This window comes from Mesocricetus auratus, unplaced genomic scaffold, assembly GCF_017639785.1.
Source record: "Mesocricetus auratus isolate SY011 unplaced genomic scaffold, BCM_Maur_2.0 Super-Scaffold_100038, whole genome shotgun sequence".
NCBI lineage: Eukaryota > Metazoa > Chordata > Mammalia > Rodentia > Cricetidae > Mesocricetus > Mesocricetus auratus.
The window spans coordinates 8,290,275-8,306,072 of record NW_024429216.1 but is presented as its reverse complement, the minus strand read 5'-3'; the positions used below and the strand labels follow the sequence as shown (position 1 = coordinate 8,306,072).

Sequence of the window (15,798 nt, the reverse complement as noted above, 5' to 3'; positions counted from 1 at the left end):
ACCAAGACCAAAGGCCACCCTTCTGCCTCAGGATGTATAAAAGCAAACCAATTCAGCCATCGCCATCTGTCTAGCACGCTCATCGCCACCATGCTGGCCTCCGGACTGCTCCTGGTGACTGTGCTGGCCTTCCTCGTCGTCCTGGTCTTGATGTCTGTCTGGAAGCAGAGGAAGCTCTCAGGGAAGCTGCCTCCTGGTCCCACCCCATTGCCCTTCATCGGGAACTACCTGCAGCTCAACACAGAGCAGATGTACAACTCCCTCATGAAGGTGCCACTGGGCAGGGAGACGGGTAGAACGGGATGCCCGAATGTCATTGAGAGTATTGACCAGGTGGGAGTGTAACATTAGGCCAGGGGGATTCCTAGGCACGTGAGGTCACATCTTGGGACATCCCATCTGGTAGCTGTCACATCTCCAGACAAATGAATCCCAGACCTGACATCAAGGCATGGCTTCCCTCCTCTAACCCCGCCCATCCACCTCCATCAGATCAGCGAACAATACGGCCCGGTGTTCACCATCCACCTGGGGCCTCGCCCGATCGTGGTGCTATGCGGACAGGAAGCAGTCAAGGAGGCTCTGGTGGATCAAGCTGAGGAATTCAGCGGGCGTGGCGAGCAGGCCACCTTTGACTGGCTCTTCAAAGGCTATGGTGAGGGGCACAAAGCACAGGGGAATGTGGCAGGGGACGTTTAGAAGGCGTCCGTTTCCCCAGCCTTCTCCTGGACTCCTCCCCCTTCCCCCCTTCAAGGCTATCTTCTCCCCGCATCGCTGCCTGCGGCTCCTGTCTCTCTGCCTGTACTCCTGGTCCCCCACGCGGCCACCCATGTCTTCTCTGGCGCCTCGGGATAGCTCTGTCGGAATTGTGCACCTCTAAAGGGTTCGGGAGCTCCCCCCACCCCGCCCCCACGCCATCGTGCTCAGCTTCTGTGATTGCCCGGGATGCTGCCTCTCCTCCTCTGCCCTGCTTTCGTTTTCCACTGTCAGAGCATCCAGAACATCTGTCCCCAAGTGCAACCTTCCAACAGCAATCTCACCTCCTTTCCGGCTCTCTTGGTCTCTCTTCCCTAGCTCGGTTAGAAATCTTCCACAACTGTATCCACCGTCAGATCTTCACAGTCTCCATTATCCTGCCTCTGCCCTGTCTCTCTGTCTCTGCATCTGTCCTCTCTGTCTCTGTCTCTCTCTGTCTCTCTCTGTCCCTGTCTCTGTCTCTCTGTCTCTGTCTCTCTCTGTCTCTGTCTCTCTCTGTCCCTGTCTCTCTCTCTTTCTCTCTCTGTGTCTCTCTCTGTCTCTGTCTCTCTCTGTGTCTCTCTCTGTCTCTGTCTCTCTCTGTGTCTCTCTCTGTCTCTGTCTCTCTCTGTGTCTCTGTCTCTATCTGTCTCTGTCTCTCTCTGTGTCTCTCTGTCTCTCTCTGTCTCTCTCTATCTCTATCTGTCTCTGTTTCTCTCTGTGTCTCTCTGTGTCTCTCTCTGTCTGTCTCTGTCTGTCTCTCTCTCTCTCTCTCTCTCTGTCTCTGCATCTGTCCTCTCTCTCGGTCTCTCTCTGTCTCTCTCTGTCTCTGTCTCTCTCTGTCTCTCTCTCTCTGTCTCTCTGTCTCTGCATCTGTCCTCTCTCTCTCTGTCTCTCTCTATCTCTCTCTGTCTCGCTGTCTCTCTGTCTCTGTCTCCGTAGTTTTGTGGGGCTTTCTGCGCATCTTTCTCCCCTTCGGAGCAGCTCAGGGGTGGTCAGTGGCCAGGGGTCAGCCACGGCCCTCTTCTCTGACTTCTCCCGCCCCCCAGCCCCACCCCTACTCACCATTACTCACCTTCCCAGGCGTAGCCTTCAGCAGCGGCGAGCGCGCCAAGCAGCTGCGGCGCTTCTCCATCGCCACGCTGCGGGACTTCGGCGTGGGCAAGCGTGGCATCGAGGAGCGCATCCAAGAGGAGGCGGGTTTTCTTCTGGAGGCATTCCGGAAGACAAACGGTAAGCAGAGTCCCGCAAGTTCTCAGAACAGACCCAGGGGAAGACACCCTACAAAAAGCAGCGCTATGATCCAGGATGGGAACTAGGCTAGAAAAGAGTCCTGGTTCCCGCTGTGGGGCCTGGTGTCCGGGTTTTGGCGGACTCCGCTACGGCCAGCGCTCATTTTGAATTCTCTGATTCAAAGCACCGGACGCTAACTGCCCGGATGCTATCCCCCCCCGTGATGCCTTTTTCCTAGCTCCAAAGCCCCTCTCTCTCCTTTCCCTCCCCGCGCTCCAAAGCCCCTCTCTCTCCTTTCCCTCCCCGCCCACAGGTGCTCTCATTGACCCCACCTTCTACCTGAGCAGAACGGTCTCCAACGTCATTAGCTCCATCGTTTTCGGCGACCGCTTTGACTATGAGGACAAAGAGTTCCTGTCGCTGCTGAGGATGATGCTGGGAAGCTTCCAGTTCACAGCCACCTCCACTGGGCAGGTAACTTGTTCCAGCGTTGTCCCGCCACCCCCAGACTGCGGCTGCCAGCTCACTCCCTCCCAAACTGCCTGTCTCCATCCAGCAGGCACCTTCAAAGCCGCCCGGCAGCTGCTCCAGAACAGAAGTCAATATACAGTTTCGGCAGTGCTGCTTGAAATCAGAGCCAGCCGTGTACATGCGGGGGGAGGGAGGGGAAACAGCCGTCTCAGCTGGGCAGGCCTTACCACCACAATTCATTTAACTCTCTAACACAAGGTTGCAACAGAAAGGCCCGCGGAATGCAGTAGCCCCCTTCAGTTCCCTAGTGCTGCAAAATCCAGGTCGCTCAAATCATGTGCCCTCTGCCAAAATGCTCAGAGCCAGCCCGCTGGACTATGTAGATGAGTGTCCCTTACTCAGCTACGGAAATACCTAAACCCCTGCCCCTCTCAGCAAAATTTCTGTACAGAATGTCCCTCAAACCCCTCAGTTAAAGGTCTTCCAGCACAGACCGCTCACACACCTAAGTGGGGCCCTCTGTGCAGCCGTTTGAATGTGAACACGTGAATATCGGCACTATTTTAAAATACTTCCTTTTTAATTTTTTAACAAGCATATTTTGTGTATTGAGACTATTCACGCCATACCCTCTGCCTTCCTTTTTCTCACACCTCCTCCTCCTTTAGAGCTCTTTGTCTCCTGGGACAGATTTTCTTCTACTTCCAAGTGATACACACATGATTTAATGTATCTACATCACCAACAACAACAACAAAAAAGAATACATGAGCTTGCTCTCTCTCTCTCCCTCTAAGACTGGTTAAATTTGCTCAATATGATTATCTCCAGTTGGGCCCATTTTCCTGAAAATGCTGTAACTTAGTTTTTAATTGCTGAAAAACAATTCGGTTGTGTCTATAGATCACATTTTCCTTCCCCCGTTACCCTGTTTTTGGACACCTAGGTTGATTGCATAATTTAGTTTTGCTACTATCCAGAACTAGTTTAATGTTGCAATGCCTGGTAGAACTCACCAATCCAAATCCGTTAGTACGTGAACAGCTGTCTCCAGCTGAAGTCACCCAAGCACCCAAATATCTACATAGGCAACCCCTACCCAACGACTGGACGACTCCCACCCTGGCCTCATTTGAATGTCCGAAACCTGCATGTGTTCCCAAATCCATCTCACTTAAAAACTTGGACAATCGTCCTCATGCTTAAGCCATAAGAGGACCTGGATGCCTAAACTCCTGGACAGGTGACATGAACGTCCCTTCTTAAGACAGAAGCCACATCTGTTGGGTTTCGTCCAGCGACAGCTGCCTTGGTTTCTCCTTCTGTTCCCATCATCAGCTCTACGAGATGTTCTCTTCGGTGATGAAACACCTGCCGGGACCACAGCAGCAGGCCTTTAAGGAACTGCAGGGGCTGGAGGACTTCATAACCAAGAAGGTGGAACAGAACCAGCGCACCCTGGACCCCAATTCCCCAAGGGACTTCATCGACTCCTTCCTCATCCGCATGAAGGAGGTAAACCCAGAAGACAGGGAGCATGATGGAAGGTTAGAAGGATGAGATCAAGCTCACAGAGCAGGGGGTTAGCAGGACCACTCGTTGCTCCCCTCATTATAATCATCATTCAACATCAGTGTTCCATGCACTTGGACCTTATTCTCAGGAGGTGTGTACAGGCTGAGGCAGCAGCCAGGGAACAGGGCTGCCATGTCCAGGCACTGTTTTAAAGGCTTATGCAGTAAGCTTATGTAGCACCCACAACTCATGAGCGAGGTTGTATTTCAACTCCCATTTTACAAATGAGGAAGCTGCAGCCCGGCTAACGTAGGTGACCTGTCTGATATCACGGCATGAAGGCTGTACGTCCTGGCTCGGGCTGGTGCTTTCAGCTACCATACCCCCTGCATCTGTCGGTCCTCATGGCTGCTTACATCAGCGTGAGCCTGAGCTCTGCTGTGACCTCCTCCCATCTGTTCCAAACAGAGAGATTTTGTCATTGGTGGTTTTGAGAAAGGGTCTTGCTCTGTAGCCCTGACTGGCTTGAAACTCTCCTTGTAGGCCAGACTAGCATCAAACCTGTGGTAGTCGTCCTGGGTCTGCTTTCTGGAGGCTGGGATTACCAGGATGTGGTGTCTGGCCAGATGGAATCCCATGCAGAGGATTGAGGGATGGGATTCCTCTAGGAAATACTAAGGATTGTAATTAAGAAATGGGATCCTGTTGCCTCAAATTCATTGTTTGGGGGCTGGAGAGGTTGCTCAGTGGTTAAGAGCACAGGCTGCTCTTCCAGAGTCCTGGGGTTCAATTCCTAGCACCCATGTAGCAGCTCACAACTATCTGTAACTCCAGTTCCAGGGGACCCAACACCCATGACAAAACACCAATGCACATAAAATGAAAACTGACAACTAAACATGGTCGTTAGAGCTCAGACAATCAACTTAGTCATGAATGACAGGAGAGCACTGGATTAGGGCACTGGGGTCACTCCCAAAGTCTGGAACCTGGGGGGCACCTGGCATAGCCAGGATCCCTCTTCTCACCTTAGGTCTGGGCCAAAGAGAAGTGAATTTGGGCGGAAGTGGGCTGGACTTGAATACTTCCCTCCTGCAGGAGAAGAAGAACCCCAACACAGAGTTCTACATGAAGAACCTGGTGCTGACGACGCTGAACCTCTTCTTTGCTGGCACAGAGACTGTCAGTACGACCCTACGCTACGGCTTCCTCCTGCTCATGAAGCACCCAGACGTGGAGGGTGAGGCTGCAAGGGGTGGGGAGGGGTGGGGAGGTCACAGATCCTAAACTTGCTTCTCTGTCGCAAGAAACTGGACTCTCCGATAGCTCTCCCCTGCTCTGCAGAGACAGAGTCGGCTGGGGGTCACTGGTCTCTCGTTGTTGAATCAACTGATGCGTTCCTCATCTGAACTTCAAAGGGGCCACTTGCTGGTCCCCCAGACCCTGCCTAAATCTCCTTCCTCACGATTCCAACATAACTCTGCTGCAATCCAGTTGACAAGAACCTCATCCAACAATACCTATGACTCGCATGTACTGAAAATGACTGACGGTGTCATACACTGTCTCATGGCCTCCATTCAGTTCTATGTTTTTGCAGTCATTCCTCGGGTGAGGGTTCTTGGACCCCTAAACACATCTTTCTTCTTCTCAGCCAAAGTCCAAGAGGAGATTGACAGGGTGATTGGCAAGAACCGGCAGCCCAAATATGAGGACCGCTTGAAGATGCCCTACACAGAGGCTGTGATTCATGAGATTCAACGCTTTGGAGACATGATCCCCATGGGTCTGGCTCGAAGGGTCACCAAGGACACCAAGTTCCGGGGCTTCTTCATCCCCAAGGTGCTGACTCACCCAGCCTATAGCGACCTCCAGCCCTCTTCATGGGTCTGAAGGCCTCCTCCTCCTCATTAGAAACCACCCAGTCCCCTCACTTTCTCAGTGACAGGCTTTCTCTGCCACCACACCCCTCCACCCTCCTGCATAGAGTCTCCTATATCTTGGGAGTTTCAAGTCTGTGCTTCTCAATCATCGAGTCACAAGACACCTCAAATTAAACTCACTCATCCTGCCTCATATAATGTGAGCCCCACATCTCCTGTCTCAAGGATAATGACATCACTTTCCACGGAGCTCCTCCCTCAAGGCCCCCACCAGCTCACATACATCATCTTTATCTCCACCTGGGATGCCCTAAATCACCCCTCTAACCCCATGGGCCAGCAGGATACTCACCCAAATCTACCTTATCAAACCTTCCTCATTGTCAGGGCACTGAAGTGTTTCCTATGCTGGGCTCTGTGCTGAGGGACCCCAAGTTCTTCTCCAACCCCAAAGACTTCAACCCACAGCACTTTCTGGATGACAAGGGGCAGTTTAAGAAGAATGATGCATTTGTGCCCTTTTCCATAGGTAAGAGGTCACTGTATAGTACCAGGCCACTGCTCACACCAACAGAGATACCCCATCCATAGTGCACCTCTGGTGCAACCAAGTATCTCTCCATCTTGGAAGATTCTCTTGGACTGAACCCTCAGCTTCCACAGTTCCCAAACTCCATGTGTCTGAACCCTGGGGAAGTGAAGGTCAAACTGTAGTGACAGATGAGGGGAAATGAAAGCTCAGACTGAGTCAGAGGTCTTTCTGGGGTCACACAACCAGGGTGTGGCAGCTGGGTGTTGGGGGCGCACACCTTTAATCCCAGAGGCAGGAGGATCTCAGTGAGTGGGAGGCCAGCCTGGTCTACAGAGTGAGTTCCAGGACAGCCAGGGCTATACACTGAAACCCTGCCTCAAAAGAAAAGAAAAGAGAAGAAAAGAAAGGAAAGGAAAAGAAAGGAAAGGAAAAGAGAAGAGAGAAGGAAAGAAAGGAAGAAAGAAAGGGAAGAAAGAAAGAAAGAGAAAGGGAAGAAAGAAAGAAAGAAAGAAAGAAAGAAAGAAAGAAAGAGAAGGGAAGGAGGGAGGGAGGGAGGGAGGGAGGGAGGGAGGGAGGGAAAAGGAAATGATTATATGGCAGCCATATTAGAGCGTGCCTCTGTAGGGAAGGGAATCCACATTTCTCATTGTTACAGCCTGGCGTGGACCAACCTACCCCAAGTGTGAGGGAAACTGAGGCTCAAAGATTAGAGCCTTCTTCAGAGGTCTCAGCCCTTCCTCCCATGGAGAACACAGCCTTGGATTTGGTATGGGGCTGAGGGCAAGAGCTGGCTTCACCTTCCCCTGTCTCCTCTCTTTAGGAAAGCGGTACTGCTTCGGAGAAGGACTGGCGAGAATGGAGCTCTTCCTCTTCCTCACGAACATCCTGCAGAACTTCCACCTCAGATCCCCACAGGCACCCCAGGACATCGATGTGTCCCCTAGACTCGTGGGTTTTGCCACCATCCCACCAAACTACACCATGAGCTTCTTGTCCCGTTGATCCAGGGCTGGATGAGGGTAAAGGGAAGGATGGAGACCAGGCTAGTGTGGAGTTGGGATTTGGAGGGGTCAGAGGGACAGGAGAGACAGAGGACACGAATCGACTTGGTGAAGAGAGACTGGCATTTCAAGGTAGGGAGAGAGAAAGGAGAAATGTATACTATGTTGTGAATAGTAACAATAGTAATAATAATAATAAAGTAGACATTATTTATAGAATAAGTATTCTTTGTCAAGTCTATGTGAACAGGTCTTGTGGACTCACTTAAAGCTCACAAATGCCTGGTAAGGGAAGAGAGTGCATGTCCATCTTAGTAGTCAGGCACATTCTTGACTACATTGTTTCCTTAGGCTAAGTTTACTGAAGTCTCATGGATTCCAAGAGCTGAGTAATACTTGGACTAATATCTGTATGCATTGGCCTTGGGCAAGTTTTCAAATGTCACCACACTCACTTCATATAAAACAAGAGCTCAGTCTATTGCCACATCCTCCTGCCCAGAGGTATTCCAGAGCTTCAGGTGGGCGGCCAACCTGGCTTCACCTTTCAAGGCACCCACGCTTTGATCCGCTTTCGTGGAATTGATTGCCAGGGTATCATCACCCATGCCTTGCTAGTTACAGTCATTGTGTCGGACTCAAAATCCATCTGGGGAACTGGAGTTGGGCCTCTTAACGAGGTCGGTGGTAGAGAAAGACACTTTCCGAGATGGTCAGGGAAACTTAGGATCAGCACATTGACATGGGTTCGTGCTATTTCGTGGATGTGGGTGTAAGTGTGCCCTGTGGGGTTTCCTCGGGATGCGAGTGAGCACATATTCTGCCACGAGTTGGTTTAAGAGCCAGGTAAGAGTTTTAAAAGCCTATGCTCCGGTGGCACTAGTATAAATCCAATGAGTGGAGAGCAGAGCAATGCAGTCTTGACAGCAGTTGGTACATCGACTGGGAGTCTCTTCTTGTTTTTATGATGTCAGTATCAGGCCGGCTCAGGACTGAGGGGGTGGTATCAGGGCATTGAGATGACATTATTGGGAACTGCATGGCAGGCGCTCCCTGGCGGCAAACTTCAATCCTACAAGCTTCAGATAATTCCTGGGAGACTGAAGAGCGGAAGGGGGTTGGGGGAGCCAGCTCCATTGGATAAGTACTTGCCGAGCAGTCATGAGTTTGGAGCCCCAGCATCCATCGGAAGTCAGGCCTGGAGGCGAGGCATATGCTTGGGTACCCAGCAGGACAGGAGCAGAGACAGGAGATCAAGGTACTCTAGAGACTGCAGGCACCCCAACTGAGGTCACACTGATGGCCCTAACTGTAGGAGGGAACCACACTGCACACAGCCTTTAAACCCTGCATGGGAATTTCCTCTGAAATCGATTTTTCTTCCATAACGAGCTAACTTTAGAGAAGAAACTGATCACATTCTCCCCCCTGCAAAGAGGTGTGTGTGTGTGTGTGTGTGTGTGTGTGTGTGTGTGTGTGTGTGTGTGTGTGTTCAGGAGTTCTTTCACTGACATGTCACAACTCCGCATCCTAGGAGAACACAGCTCCAGGTGGTCATAAAAGTTATTGGAGGGAAGTGCTTGACCACAAACCTGCTTAGTGTCACCATTGGCTGGGGAAGCAGTGGGGTCTCTGGCTTCTGTGGTTAAGTAGCAACACTTGCCAGCTAAGATCAAGTATGGAGAGGTCTGGACATGGCCATGGACCGTTCAGCTCGTGTGACTCCCATGGAGCACTGGACCATAGCAGTGGTTTTCTTCTTTACTCCACTCTGAACTGTTCTGGAATATGCCAGATTCTCACCTAGTGTTTGATGTCTAGGCCTGTCCTTTGGGAAGCAGAGAAAGGAGAAAGGTTGTTTGTTTGCTTGTCGTCCCCCCCCCCCCCGGGGTGGGAGGAGGGTCTCCCTCCTTATCTCCCATGACTTAGTGAAGCTACGGAAGCTTTTCCTCTTGATGGACAGACAGTAAGACAGAAAGGAAGGTTGCATTACACAAGCGAAGAGGGAGACTGGGGAGGGAGGCAGGAAGGGCAGGAAAGAGAAACAAGGTTAATGAGGGACAAATACGGTCAAATGCATGAGGTACTGAAAGCCAATGGTCTCTATGAAACCAGAAACTATGGACAACTAATACACAGCAACCATAATTAATGGAAAGACTCAGGAGGTATTTGCAGCTGCAGGCTGCTGGGAAAGGAAGTGTCGGTGCCCATTAAGAAGATGGCAGCAGATAGCCCGAGCCCTTCCCAAGGCTTAGTCCAGCTGAATAATCAAATATTGTCCTCAAATATGAGGCACAAAGAGTTCCTGGGTGGGAGGGTGCCTTTCCACGAGAGTGTTCTGGGTCCGTGGGACTGCATGCCTGCTGTCCACACAACCCCACTCCGTGGAATCCTGTCAGAGGATGAAGGTCATGATCGGCATGTCGCGTGCTTACTCAGCTATGAAGCCATTGCTCTGAGCAGCTGACATGAGGGGCAGAAGCAGAAAGGGCTCAGTTGGGAAGGAGTTAGGGCAGAACGTCTGAGGCAACTCAGGAAGATACAATACAGGACCACCGCAGCGTGGACCAGAGAACGAGGAGAAAGGAACCATCCATGAGCCAGGCTTTTTCTCTAGGTACTTCATCCTCTTACATAATGACCATTAGCTGCTCGCATGTCTTATCAGGTCCCTGGATTAAAGCATCAATAGTTACAGAGAAAATGCTGGAGGAGAGAGGCTCTGGGTTCCTTATAACACAGTGACTCCTCCTGGTACCGGGCTAGGGGTGTTGTCTTGCTGCCTTCCCCGTTTTGAGGCAAACGCTCCAACACTGGGTAAAGAAAGGATGACCAAGGATAGATGACTGGGAAGGCTGAATGTCGCAACACTTTTCTCTCTCAAACCTCTGAGCCGTGTCTTCACTCCATACACACACATCAAGTGAGAAGCATTCGTCAGGAACAAGGATAAGAGGCACTATGGAGGAGGGGTAGGAAGGATCGGAGGAGCCAGAGGGGTTGGGGGCACCAAGAGGACATGGCCCACAGAATCAATTGACTGGGACTCAAGGGACTCGACAGAGATCAGGGTGCCTGTAGGGGTCTGGTCTAGGTCCTCCACATAGATGTTACGGCTGAGTAGTTCTTGTGGGATTCCTAACAGTGGGAGCAGGGGCAGTTGCTGACTCCTTTGCCTGCTTATAGGACCCTTTTCCACCTCGTGGTTGTGTCGCCCAGCCTTAATGTGATGTTATGTGCTAGGTCTTATTGTAGCATGTTTGGCTGATGTCCCTGGGAGGACTGCTCTTTTCTGAGAGAAGGTGGAAGGGGCGTGGATCTGAGGGAGAGGAGAGATGGAGGAAAGGCTGGGGGGAAGGTGAAGGAGTGGAAACTTCAATCATGTTGTAGTATACAAAAGAATAAAAAAAATAGAATAACAGATACGATGTAACCAACATACGAAACTTGCAAACTTCCCTAAGGGTCTGGGCAGTAATCCACAGAGAATCTGGAAGTTAGAAATCTTGGATAGGCAGGCTCATTTGCCATATTAGTGGCTGCTGTTACTGTTTTTAAAGACCTGGCAGGCCCTTCTGACAGGTGTAATCCTGAGTTAGAATGTCCAGTTCAGACGAAAGTCCTCCTGAAACATCACTCTAGTCCCACACTCCTCCCGGGGCTCCACGTGAGCCACAGAAGGGCTCTGTTCCAAAGTGCACATCCTGGACTCTTCTGAGGGACAGAGACATCATGGACAAAAGCCAAGCTGGTCAACGACCAGACCCTGTGGTCGGTTCTGGGATCCATTCCAGAGTCTTCAAATTCAGCAGCTGAGAAGCTGTGGTTTCTCTGGAGGAGTCCTGCTGCCTGGCCCTTTCGTATTTCTTGTGTTTCTGAGTTGCAATCTGCATACTTGTTGGCTTATGTCTGTCTTCTGGCTCCATTCGGGGATATTCTTAGAGAACAACTACTCTAAACACTCAGTTCCCAGTACAGGCATAACAGCAGCATCAAGAGCCACGAAGGAGCCGGGCGTTGGTGGCGCACGCCTTTAAACCCAGCACTACAGGAGGCAGAGGCAGGTGGATCTCTGTGAGTTCGAGACCAGCCTGGTCTACAAGAGCGAGTTCTAGACAGGCTCCGAAGCTACAGAGAAACCCTGTCTTGAAAAACAAACAAACAAACAAACAAACAAATAAATAAATAAAATATTCAAGTTAGAACAGCAAGTGTGGAAACCCTGACAGAAGTCTAAAATCCTGAAAAACTAAGAGGGGGGAATGCTAGTCTGGGCAGGAGAGGTCCCACATGGCTCCCAGGAAGCCTTTACAGCAAACTAGACGTTTTTAAATGTTGAATTTATTTATTTTATGTGTGTGAGTGGTTTGCCTGCGTGTATTTACAGGCAAACGTGCGTGCCTAGTGCCTGCAGCGGCCAGAAGGCACTTCTATTTGATCAAGCAGTCAGTTTGGTCCCCTGAACTAGAGTTATGGATGGTTGGAAGGCACTGTGTAGGTGCTGGTGGTAACTGGAGCCCAGGCCGCCACAAGAGACCAAGTCTTCTTAACCCCTGCTCCATCTCTCCAGACCCTAATTTCTTTTTTTTTTTCACTTTTGGCCCAACGTGTGTAAAATCCGTCCACCTTTTGTATGGATACTGGCTATCTGCCTAAAAGTCTGTTACAAAATAACGTGGCCAAATGTCTCCAAAGACGTTTACAAATGTTTCGGGGATAAACCTCGCTGCCTTCAGGTCAGCGCTGCATCCACCAGACGCCTCTGGTCTAGCCACTGTCTCTACGTTTGCTGACAGTGTCACTGCTCCCATCCAAGCTGCGTATCATACTACCCTTTGCTCTGCGTCTCGGTTTCGCCCTGACACACCTTTTATTTTCCGGTCATGTATCAGTAGACACGGTGACAGCTGTGCTACAAGGCCACCGGGTGACACCAGCAAAATGGCTGCACACGAGTAATTTAAGGGCCAAATGCAGCGTGAAGCGTGTTCATTTGTTGTTGTTTGTTTGTTTGTTTGTTTTGTTTTTTCGAGACAGGGTTTCTCTGTACCTTTGAAGCCTGTCCTGGAACTGTCTCTGTGGATCAGGCTGGTCTCGAACTCACAGAGATCCACCTGCCTCTGCCTCCCGAGTGCTGGGATTAAAGGCATGCGCCACCAACACCCGGCAGTATGTTCATTTTTAATGGCTGTTGGCACTTGCTAAGAGCAGACTCTGGGAGAAAGATGGGCTCTCTTGTCTCAGATTCTCTTAATCTCAAGTGTTCTCTGAGCCTCCTTGTCCTACAACAGGCTGACCCACAGCGCTGTGACAAGGACAACAGACATCAGCAAGCAGTCCAAGAATGTTTAAGACCCTGAGCCCTTGAGAACATCAAGAAATCAAAGCACTTCAAATTAGGTCTCTATCTGTTCATCCTGTGTCATTAAAAAAAAAAATGCCTGGGATTTGGGGGGTGGGGATATAACCGGAGAGATGGCTCGGTGGTTAAGAACACTGGATGCAATTCCAGAGGACCGGGGTTCAATTCCCAGCACCCAGGGGTGGCTCACAACCATCTGTAACTACAGTTTCAGGAGATCTGACACCTCTTTCTGGCCTCTGTGGCTATTACCCAGATGTTGTACACATGCAGATAAAACATGGGAATGCAGAAGCTTTACCTGAGGGGAAGCCACTCTCCCCTGGGACTCCAGCTAGACTGGTTCCGTTGGCTGTCTCCAGTCATTTCTGAGGGACGTTGTGCCTGATTATGTGTTCTCTTATTGATCTGTGGCTTGCTATTTGCTCTTTTACTTTTGCTTGCTACGCAGGTAACAAGCTGAAACCCAAGGCTACCGCCGATCAATCTGTGGGCAGACCTCTTACCTATGTCCATCCTCTCTAAGGATTGGTTAAAAATCCCCACACTGGGAGGGGTTCCCAAGGTCCCACCTTCTAGCTGAGGAGTCTAGCGGAAGTGGGTGGCCGCTGGGGGCAGGGGAGTTGTTTTCCTTCAGGAGTGTGGCCTCTGGTGGGTTCGTCATGCCCCAGTGGATGATTCCATGTCCTTGTGTATTTGGGCAGCACTAATTGGACTCAGTGGGTCAAATGAGCAAGTAAATAAATATTGTCAAAGGAATATGTGAAGCTGGGAGGGAGAAGTAAAGAAGATACTTGGGGGCAGTTGAGAGAGAAGTGAGGGGTGGATTGATCAAGATATATTGCACACATTCTTGAAATTTTCAAAGAATGAATGAAAAAAGTCTTTTTTCTCAAGGCAGGGTGCATCTGTGTGGTCAGGCCCTGGAACTCGATCTGTAGACCAGGCTGGCCTCAAACTCACAGAGATCCACCTGCCTTTGCCTCCTGAGTGCTGGGATTAAAGGCGTGCACCACCACTTCCCGGTGAGAATAATTTTTAAATGCCAAATGCAGAATGTAAGAAATGAGCAGGGCGGTGTCCCATATCCATTCTTATGCATTCTCTCGTATCCCAGGAAAATCCAAAATATTGAATTCTATTTGGATCCGTAACACTAGTCTTCCACATTCCTACTTGGTCTAAAAATCAAAGTTCAGGCACTTTCTCCATGGAACCCGTCTGCATTAGTCAACGGTGACTAACCATCATACCATCCAGCATTTTAAACACTGAGTTTTTCTATCTCCTAACCAGGGCTTTCAAGTCCTTAGATACTTTGTATTCCAGTGCTGTGGCCTTTTACTAGAGCTTGTCCGCCTGTGGAGCTGCCCACAGGACTCCTCCCCCTCCCAAGTTACACAATGTAGTCACAGTGTGTGTTAGTCAAAACTGGTAGGCATGGTATGGCAATAGCATAATCAGAACCAAAGGTCATTCCTGCATCCCAGGGGGATATAAAGACAACATCTCCATCATCAATATCTTCCTGTCACCCTTACTGCCGCCACAGTGTAGTCAGGGCTTCTTTTGGTGCCTATGCCTGTTTGGAAACAGAGGGAGTTCCAGGAACAACGCCTCCAGGATCCTCTTTGCCCTTGATTGTCAATTAGATGCAGTTGGACACGGGGAAACTGTACAAATCCCTTACGAAGGTACCACTGGGCAGGGAGATGGATGAAAAGAAATGGGTAAGGGAGGCTGCCCATTTTAGCTGAAAGTTTGCAGAAGGGAGTGGATCCAAGTGACTCTTAAAAGGTTATGGTGAGGGCAGGAGCATGTGGGGGCATGCAGCCAGGTACACAATGGCCTCGGGTTCCAAGTTTTGATTGACTCTTGGCTGACCTGTGTGATAACAGTTGCTCAGAACACTGAGTCCTGCAATCAAGTGCCAGCTGATTTCTTCCTTGCCTCTCTTCTTGTCTCTAGCCTGCTCTAGTGTTCTCTCTCTCTCTCTCTCTCTCTCTCTCTCTCTCTCTCTCTCTCTCTCTCTCTCTCTCTGTGTGTGTGTGTGTGTGTGTGTGTGTGTGTGTGTGTGTGTGCTTGCTTTCTCCCTGATCTTTCCATATTGGAATTCTTGTTGTCTCCCAGTCTTTAAAGATTTGCTTACCTTCTGTATTTTATCCATGTTTTGTCTGCACATACATCTGTAAGTCAGAAGAGGGCACCAGATCACATAAACAGCTGTGAGTTGACATGTGGGTGCTTGAAATTGAACTTTGACCCTATGGAAGAATAGCTGTGCGGTTAACCATTTATCACAGCAACAGGAACCCAACTGGAACGTCTTCACCTCTCAGAATCCTCCCAGGGTGTATCCTCAACCACCCCACACCTCCACTGAACCAAGATGACTGTCTTGTACTGATTCAGTGTCGCTTTCTGAAGTGGCTCAGTTTGTATGTCTACCCCTTTCTGGGTTTAGCCTGCATCTATCTTTCTCTCATTCCTTCTTTCTTAGTATGCAACATGACCCCAGTGGCAATCCCCTCAGAGGCGGTCTGTGGCCTCTCTCAGATCTCTCCCCACTCCCATGCTCATGTCAACTGAGCACAGCATCCCCTCAGACCCAGGCACGATCTTAAAAAGTGAACGATTACACCTGAACTGCCAGGTGAAGTCTCCAAGGGTGACTGAATACCTCCATGGGTGCCCCTAACACAGCCTTCTTCAGGCTTAGCTCTCACATCTGAACATGAAAGTGCATCCAGAGAAAAATCCAACAGCCCCACAAAGAGGTGATGAACTGACTTGGCCTGAAAACCTCCCTCCCTGCAGTTTTACCCCAACATGGAGTTCTGCAGGAAGAGGCCGGTGATAGAGACACCAGCCTGATTTGTAGTTACAGCCACTGTCACCAACAGTTTGTACTGAGGCTTCCTGCTGCTCATGAAGTCGCTCTGGGAGGACACGGGGAAATCGTCTTAGCCGCTGCCACCAGCTTCATGTCCCCACTTGCTCCCAAGCCGGGCTCAGAGCTGACCCTGTTGGTTGGCCAGCCCTGCCTGAGTGTCACAGTCTTGA

At 50.3% G+C, this 15,798-nt stretch overlaps 1 protein-coding gene and 1 long non-coding RNA gene across 2 annotated transcripts; one reads left to right on the top strand and one right to left on the bottom strand.

Annotated features, from left to right (window-relative positions):
• The first annotated feature begins 74 nt into the window (after positions 1-74).
• Positions 75-7,587, top strand: LOC101826941 (cytochrome P450 2A3-like). Its single transcript, NM_001281610.1, is given in 9 exon segments — positions 75-270; positions 493-655; positions 1,819-1,968; positions 2,282-2,442; positions 3,778-3,954; positions 5,053-5,194; positions 5,609-5,796; positions 6,225-6,366; positions 7,190-7,587. Coding segments are annotated over 9 exon segments (1,485 nt in total). The 5' UTR covers positions 75-90; the 3' UTR covers positions 7,372-7,587.
• Positions 7,581-15,784, bottom strand: LOC121135505. The gene is made up of 3 exons (XR_005872610.1): positions 15,559-15,784; positions 14,885-14,999; positions 7,581-8,568 (listed from the first exon to the last, which is right to left on the bottom strand). It is a non-coding gene; the product is annotated as an uncharacterized LOC121135505 (long non-coding RNA).
• Positions 15,785-15,798: the final 14 nt, after the last annotated feature.